At 37.7% G+C, this 9,324-nt stretch overlaps 1 protein-coding gene across 1 annotated transcript; it reads left to right on the forward strand.

The window, feature by feature from the left end:
- Positions 1-3,912: 3,912 nt before the first annotated feature.
- Positions 3,913-4,353, forward strand: LOC113235366. The gene has a single exon (XM_026471045.1). It carries the CDS (start codon positions 3,913-3,915, stop codon positions 4,351-4,353), a length of 441 nt encoding a protein of 146 aa, XP_026326830.1.
- The last annotated feature ends 4,971 nt before the right edge of the window (positions 4,354-9,324 follow it).

A 9,324-nucleotide genomic window follows, 5' to 3' on the forward strand; every position in this document is an offset into this window, starting at 1 on the left:
ATTATTATTACATACCAAATATTAATTAAGCATGCTTCACAGACCACACATGGTATGCTTAAACATAATGATAGTGTTAGATTAGATCAACTAATATACACGGAACAATGAATATATGTATATATCAGATATCAAAAAAATATCGTTTATTTAAAAAAAGTGCACATTTACAATAGATCAATTATACCTTTGAGGATTAAAGAATATTATCCCATAAATAAGTGTCTTCTAGAACTTAAGTACATATGTGCGATAAAATGTTTAAATTTCCATAGAAATAGTCTTTTTTTTCAATTATATTAAGTAACGTGATGAACAAGTCGTGTGCCTGACGGTAAGCTGCACTATTCATAACAGTTGCAGTGCCACTCACGAGCTTTAAATCGCAAAGATCTCAGGGGTACATGACACAAATTATGTACTACATATGATTATTTTTCTATTTAAGCATAAAAAAATTATCGACTAATTTCGTTCGTGAAATCTTTGAATTTATCTACTGAAAGTTGTCATTTTGCAGATATAGATTTGTTACACCAAGTGTGTGGATATCTCGCTAAAATAATTACATGTGTGAAAAACGTAAATTTATTAGATTTATTCCATTTTTAATTTTGTGAGGGTGCTTTCGTTTGGAAAGTTTTTGTATAGTGAGTATTTCTATTTGTAATGGGTGCATATGTATTGAAAGCCGGGGCGTGTCGCCGTATCGATTATATATATCGATTTTCATAGCATATCTTAAACCAAGATTTTGTCATGATTATTTATATAAAATGTTTTTAATGCCATTCTATATATGTGTTCTCTTTTGTCATCACAAAGTATCCTTAATAAGAAAAATCTTTATACAGTTAAAGCAATTTTTTTTATAATGAGTGACGGAACGAACAAGTCGTGCGCCTGGTGGAAAGCGACGAGCCCATATATGAGAGACATAAATTGACAAGTCGCATGTACCTGTAATTTCACCAGCACCCTTACCCTTCCAAACTGGAACGCATGAATGCTCACATTATTGCTTGGCGGCAGAAATACGTAAGGTGGCAGTACTTCCCTGGACGAAATCTTTCACAAGGAACTTTACTGCTAGTTAAATACTTACTAAAATATTAATTTTAGCTGAAGCTTTTTTATAAAGTCGTGGGACTTTATAAAAAAGCTTCAGCCTTACTTACATTACATGTCTCTATATTTTACTGTATGAACTTACTATTTGTAAACAACAATGAATCAAATTAATTTGTTTAGACACAACGGTCGGATTAAGACACCATTCCGTTAACATTTGAATTTGTTTATCGCTCGCCGGCAGTTCACACGCCTCGATGGACAGCCACGTCTTCCTGAGAGGAATTAAATTACATAGCGTTTGTTTGCTTTACGTATACGTATGTGATTGCCCCTTGTCTTGGAAAGCGGAGCGTAAAAAAGGCTTATTTCGGTTTTAGCAAGAATATTTAATTGTGGGTCACTTGTTTCAGGTCTTTTAGCATTTAGCGTTTAGCAAGTTTTTATTTTTATTTCCCCAATATTTTACAATGGTTAATGCTGTCAATCAGTGACCATAAAGCATTAAACTGTTCCAAATATTGTCGTAATGTTATTATGTTGGTTGCTGAAACATAGGTATCATATAGATTGATCATGTACGAAGAATAGTCTATTTGATATATTAATTTGTAAAATAAAATTGCTTTGAAAATAGTTCGAGAGTAAACTATAAAAATATAAATTAAATTTGTTGAAATATATTAACGGCGTCTTTACATAGGGTCGACTGCCGCCTTCGTTAGCTGAATTCGTTTATTATTTTATTTTATAATATCAAGTGACGGGAAGAGCAAGTCGTACGCCTGATGGTAAACTATACGTATATATAAGCATACCTGTCTATAACAGTTGCAGTGCCACTCAGAGCTTTAAATCGCAAAGATCTCAGGGGCATCGCCACTGCGCCCGTCTCCCTGTGGCGTAAGTTGACAAATCCCATGTGCCCGTAATTTCACCAGCACCTTTACCCTTAAAAACACAGTAATGCTGACGTTACTGCTTGGCGGCACAAATAGGTAAGGTGACAGTACTTCCCTGGACAAACTCTTTCACAAGGAGCGCTACTGCTACTATAACTACGTTTGTCGAAGAGGCGGCAGTGGCGTCGGTCGATGCGCTGTTTACTCCAAGTCGACAGTCGCCTTCGCCGAAACCATCAAATCATTATAAATGTAAACGTTCAACAAAGTGATCGGGTTGGTAGGTATTCTCCGGCCTTCAGTATGCTCATCGTGGTGGGACGCAACCGCCGACACGTTGAAATGTGACGGCGATCGAGTCACGTGAGAATGACTACACCTACACCATAGTCGACTAGGTCGAGTTTGACGGCTGACTACGGTCGTCAAACGATTTAAATTCGTTCGGCGGGCGTGGGGAGGTGACCTGTCGACCTACTGTAAACGCGCCGATACACTTATTACAGACATTCCAAAATCAGGAGTTAGAGAAAAAAACTTAACAACCCGCGAGTCTTTGTCCAACCCGCGACCCATTGTCGTCAAATTTACTGATGCAACGGTGCGGGCAGCGTTATGGAAAAGCAAAGTTGTACTAAAGGGATCAAAGGTCACTCTCTCTGAATTCCTTACGAAGTCCCGTCATTCAGTCAGTTTTTGTAGCTGCCAGGCTAAAATTTGGGGTTACTAATTGCTGGACCTTGGACGGAACGATACATATCAAAACACCGGATGGCAGAAGACACAGGCTGGAGACTATGTCCGAGTTTCTTGCAATTTCTCCAAGTACCACAGCGAACAAAATGTAGGACCCTCTTTTTTAGTATTTTAATTCTTGGCGTACCTACTTAATTTTGATCGTTTTTGTAATGCAAAATTTTAATTTGCGACATTCGTTTGTTACGATTTTGTCTCTAGACGTCAACTGTCATTAACACTTAGAATAATAACGCATTACATCTTTTTCTGATAGTTACATAGCGATTATTCGTTCGGAAACGTGTTTAAATCTGTGATTAGTTTTGTTTTCGCTATGACATGCCAATGTTGCGCCGACATGTTTTATTTTATTTGTATACTTTATTATTAATTTCCGTAAACGGAGAAAACTATTAATTTCCGATGCTTTTGTGTCTTATTTCTAATTATTTTTTGTCATTGTAAGCTGTTCTCTTTCACGCTACTGGCGGGTATAATGAATATTTTGGGTTTTATTATTAACATATATATATACTTTTTTAATTTTTATCTTAATTATGTTTTATTTTTAGTGCTTATTATTATATATTATATTCTCTGTAATTACATACATATTATAATATTATATTAAATGTTGCAAACTAATGCCTACAACAGTAATGACTCTTTGAGTGATGGGTTGGATTTTCACTCAGCGTCTTGGCTTTCTGATTCTAGTTTTCATAGTGTGTCTCGACCATTAGATGAACTTCTGGAGGCTAACTTTTCAGCCGTCGCGATAAACTTTAACGTAATCCATATAAACGCACAGAGTATTCCTGCCCATTATGCTGATTTGGTGAGCACTTTCTCAAATAATAGGAATATTCATGCAACCTTAGTTTCGGAATCTTTTTTAAAACTATGTCTCCCTTCGTCTTTCTACGAGCTTCCTGGTTTCCATCTTATCTGCAATGATAGGACCGGTAAGGGTGGTGGTGGGGTTGTTATATACCTTAAGAGTAATCTTCCTTTCAATATTTTAGATAAATCCCCTTCTCCTTATTCTGAATCACCTGAGCATCTTTTTGTGGAAGTTTTTTTGGGCCATCTGAAGCTCCTTTTGGGAGTTTTTTACAGCCCAAATCTACATATTGATTATTTCAGTAAGTTTGGAACTTTATTGGAAGATTTGGCACCCACGGTTGATCATATGATCATTATGGGTGATTTTAACACCTGCCTGATTAAACACGACTCCCGTTCTACTCAGCTTCGCTCAATCGTGGATTCTACTAATCTTAGCATTCTCCCATCTTCTTCAACGCACCACTTTTCTGGATGCCAGCCATCTTTGTTGGACCCTATTATTGTGTCCTCAACTGACCATATTAGCGTACACGGTCAATTCCCTGCCGAAGCCTTCTCTTATCATGACCTTGTTTACCTGTCATACAGAATCCGTTGCCCTAAGCCTAAACCTCGGGTGGTCATGCAGCGCAATTTTAAGAACTTTGAAGAAAGTAGCTTTATGCGTGACCTTGGCGGTATTGACTGGGACGCTGTTCTTAGAGCCCAAACCATCGACCTGAAGATGGAAATTTTTAACTCGATGCTTATCCAGATTTATGACATCCATGTCCACTCCGTCCTGTCCAGCTGAAGCATCTTCTGGCTCCTTGGCTCACAGCAGACATTAAAGCTTTAATGACTAGGCGCAATCTTGCTAAGGTTCGTTATAGAAATGATCCCACAGACGTGACCCACCGTAAATTTAAGGACCTTCGGAACCGTTGCAGCAGGGTATGCAGGGATGCGCAGCGCCGTCACATACATGCCTCAGTTTCCAATGGAGATCCTGCTAAGGTATGGTTATTTTTTAATACTCTTGGTATTGGCAAGTCTAAATCTCCTACTCCTTTTAACCTTGATCCTAGCTCTTTGAACTCTCATTTCACTACGCCTTCCTTTCTTTCTACTAGTGTTAAGCAATCTACGCTACAGTCGCTCTCTACCGCTTACGACTCACAACATCCGGCTTTCTCTTTTAGGCCCGTGACCGAGGGCGAAGTTGAGAAAAATATCTTGGCCGTTAAATACAATGCTGAAGGGCTGGATGGAATAAACCGTAAGATGATCTTACACGGTTCTTCTATTCTTGTTCCTATAATTTGCCATATTTTCAACTTTTCTCTTGACATTGGCACCTTCCCGAGCTGCTGGCGTCAAGTTGCTGTAGTACCTATACCTAAAACCTCCAATCCATCTTTACCTTCTCATTTTCGTCCTATTTCTATTCTTCCGTTCCATTCCAAAGTTCTTGAGCGTCTTGTCCATTGCCAGATCACAATATTCGTGAACTCGTGCAATATCCTTAGTCCTTTCCAATCTGGCTTCCGTTCAGGGCATAGCACTATTACTGCCTTAACCAAGGTATCTGATGACATTCGAGAGGGTATGTCGAATCAACATCTGACAGTATTGGTTCTCTTAGATTTTAGCAATGCGTTAAATACTGTTGACTTTGATATTCTGTTAGCAATGCTGAAATCGGGCCTTGTGTCAGATTTGGTTGTGGAGTGGTTTCGCCACTATCTCGTTTGGCGTCGGCAATGTGTTCGTGTCGACAATAAGCATTCTAGCTTCTGTGACGTTACTGTAGGCGTGCCTCAAGGCGGGGTTCTCTCTCCTCTTCTTTTTTCCATCTTTATAAACTCCCTTACTCCCTTACTTTTGTGCCAGTATCACTTGTACGCCGATGACCTTCAGATTTATACTCAGTCTCCTGTGTACGACGTGGACAATTTAATCGCCGAACTTAATGACGATCTCGCGACTATACACGATTGGAGTCGAACCCATGGCCTTACGGTCAATCCTAACAAGTCGCAGGCCATCGTCGTTGGAGGCTCGAAGCAAATCGCCAAATTAAATAATGCCACTATTCCCCCGTTTTTCTTCAACTCCTTCCCTCTGCCTTACAGTAATGTTGTTAAAAATCTTGACGTTCTTTTTGACTCCACTCTGTCTTGGTCGCCACATATCGCTGAGGTGAGTAGGAGGGTGTTTGCTGCCTTTGGGTCATTGTGGCGTTGGAAAAATCTGCTTTCTGTGAGGACTAAGATTGAACTTGCGCAATCGTTGCTCTTACCTATTCTTGATTACGCTGATGTCTGTTTCATTGACCTTAACGAGGATCTGTTAAGCAAACTCCAGCGTCTACAGAATCTTTGCATCAGATTCATGTACGGATTGCGCAAGTTCGATCATGTGGCCGAATTTAGGAGAAGGCTTCAGTGGCTCCCTATCAAGTTGCGCCGTGAGGAGCACGTTCTCAGCTTTCTTTATAATGTTCTATACGACACTCGTACTCCGCCATACCTTAAGGTTCGTTTTCGCTTCCTCGGGGATGATCACAACTGTGAACTAAGGTTTAAATTGGATAACCTACTGAAGCCTTCTTTCACTCGCTCTGAGTATTACAAAAATTCCTTTACGATTAAAAAATTGGCTGCAAAATTGTGGAACGATCTCCCATTTGAAATCCGACATTCTAAGTCGCTACCTATTTTCAAAACCGGATTGCGTAAATATCATTTATCACAGTCCTAGTCTGCAACGTGTGTATAAGTTATTAGTAAGTATAAGTTTATTTAGGTATATTTATATATACATATATCTACGTAGGTATAATATGTCATTATTTTTTAAATATTTTATAAATTACTATGTCCTTATAAAATTTTTTTATTTTGCATTTTTTGTAATTTATACAATTTTTTTTATTTTTTTATTTTATATTTGTGAAATTGGCACACTACGTCTCCCGCTCCGATTAGCTTTCCTCTAACTCTAAGGTTGTCTGGAAGAGATAGCTCTTAGCGATAAGACCGCCTTTGCCCACATTAGTGTTAAGTTGTTTATGTACTATTCTTGTTCTTGTGTGTGAGCAATAAAGTGTTTATCTATCTATCTTAATATTTACTTAATTAATACATGTTTGTGACGCCTGGTGACGCCATAACTGTAATGGTACCTTACAAGCTACGTACCAATGATTCTTTAAGAAGGGAACGTAGTATACCGTATATATTTAACTGAGCCTTTTTTAAGGAAGTGCTTTTATATTACGTCATATTTTATATTAGGTTACACTATAGTCAATCCATATATCTACATCTCTTTCGGTTTCCTCTGTAGACAGACACGACACAGTGGCCTAATGCGGATTCGGAAAGTCAAACGTCTTGGGAGGATGAATCGTCACCATAATGCAAGTTCCATTTCGATAGTTTTCTTCGCTATCAAATATATTAATTTAATACCCTACTTAAACTGCAAATCGCTTAAAAACGCGAAAGAAATTCAGACTACCCAAGAATAAAAAAACTAAAATTAAATTTAAAATTGACGTGATTCTGCGTATATAATATAATCCATTTTACCATCACCCCTTATTATACTAAATGTTAATCACAGCACGGTTAAAATACCTCTAGAAATAATTGGCGTCATCTCACCTAACATCAAAGGAGGGGGAACAAGATCTCAATTGTAATTCTTGCAAAGGGTTGAAATACCTTGGGTATACGACACCCTGGTGCAATGTGGTAAGTAGACGACATATTATAGCTGAAATATTTAAAATTGAATTTAATCTTTTTTAATATCGATTTGGACGATCTCGCAATATACCACTATATTGCGCTGTGGACGCAGATGAGAAGGTCCCAGAGACCAATTAGGAAATGAACTTTTATAAATTGGTTTTGACATGAACGTAGCTTTAGTTGTACAGGTTATTTTGAAACCAGGTAATTGGTATGGTATTCATATTATATCAATAAACGTGAATCCTATTTTATTCCCAGCTCTAGAATATACCTTGTTTAGTGGATATGAGATTCAAAGTGCAACTAGGTACATAATTATTTTTAATTAAATAATATGATTATTTGTTTTACTCGTACAAAGGGATAAACATTAACACATATGCAATAAAATAAATATTTACAAATAACTTAAAACTGAACCAACATTTACGAGTTTATAGAAAAGAAGAAATGGTATTTACGATTTTAATGAAAAGTATTTAGTAGGTACACTCAACAACACATCAAGCTATAAGTACATTTTTGTTCGAATATCGCCTCAAGAGAACAAGATCCGTCAATGTGTAGCTTGATATGCTGCCGTCCATACTACTGGAACAATAAGAAGTCCACAGGCTAGATAACAAAAACCATTGTTCTTTATAATTAATTCTATATACTCGTAGTAGTAGTAACAATAAGTCGAATCGTCGTCAATAAGACGTCGTTATGACATCATCACCTTATTCATCACTTCGTTGAAATCTGTGTCAAAAACGATACGTGAGACAAATGTAATTTAAATTTGAATTTGCAGATTAAGTCTTATGATTAAGTCCAACTGCCAAAGAGCGTTTTACACACGCCGACTTTTAGCAATGCGTCTGCAGCGATTCAGTCGCGATGAAGTCCCTAATCGTCAATCGTTAAGCTGCAATCAAGCCAGAATTGGAATCCGTCTTTAATTAGGAACGAATAGCATCTCCAACAGAAAAATTATACCTGACCTTGGGATTAGTAAAATAACAAAATATATTTAAATATTATTATGGGTGATATATTTGCTGTTCCATATTGGTAGTCTTTCTAAAACCGATGAAATTATTTCTTCTAATGACATTTCAACTTGATTGATCGAAATAGAAATGTAGGTAAACAACAGGACAATGCTACAACTGTTCTAAGCTGCATTCACCGCGCAACTGGACCCCGACTCTCGCGCCGCTGCCTTCGAGAATAGCACAATGCGTATCTAGGGCGTTTTAATCAAGTCGCGCGACGCGCCGCTCGCGTCACTGTTGCAGCCGCGCGGCCGGTCGCTGTCGTCCTGTTTGAAACCTTACACACACGCGCGTCATAAGCAGCGATACAATCGCGATGCATGTTTTTAATGATTCAACATAAGCGACGACGTCGATGCAGTTGCGCGTTGCACATCGATGCAACCCCTACAAATCGCTAGTATCACGATGCAATCGCGAGTTCTACAAACGCGAGATTTATCGCTGCTAAAATTCGCCGTGTCTAACCGCTCAAAGACGCAAGGAGATATGGGAACCTAATATGCGATTTCTATAGTGCCTAAATTTAAAGTAACTCTACGTTATAAATAAAAAACAAATGAAGTGAGTTAGTTGTAATCATTTTATTAGTGTATTTATTAAATCGTAAATTACAGCACATCACTAAATAATTTTCAGAACGAATTTATGTGAACAGTAATTTGATAGGTTCTAAGGACATCATTTTGTCTTTATGGCTTTTGTCCTTAGGTAATATTTCAACAAAATTTTAACTTGCACGCTTCCTACACTCTGTCGGCAATATTGATGAAGTTATTCAAGGTGCACAAACAATGTTATCAAAGAGATGCCAGTCATAACTTGCTTACTAGCGCTTTAGTAACTCTTTAAGATGACTCGCATTTTGCCAGCAAATACCCGACAAGATTCAAAATTTTAACATACTTTTGAAATTAAATGAAAGTTATAATGATATTTCTTAGCCATCTTTCTTCGACTTGGAATCTTAGCTTCTCAAGT

This window comes from Hyposmocoma kahamanoa, unplaced genomic scaffold (assembly GCF_003589595.1).
Source record: "Hyposmocoma kahamanoa isolate Upper Pololo Valley unplaced genomic scaffold, ASM358959v1 87, whole genome shotgun sequence".
Taxonomy (NCBI): Eukaryota; Metazoa; Arthropoda; class Insecta; order Lepidoptera; family Cosmopterigidae; genus Hyposmocoma; species Hyposmocoma kahamanoa.

Coding starts and splice junctions, on each gene's coding strand:
- LOC113235366 (XM_026471045.1), top strand. CDS start 3,913: ATGGGTGATTTTAACACCTGCCTGATTAAACACGACTCCCGTTCTACT.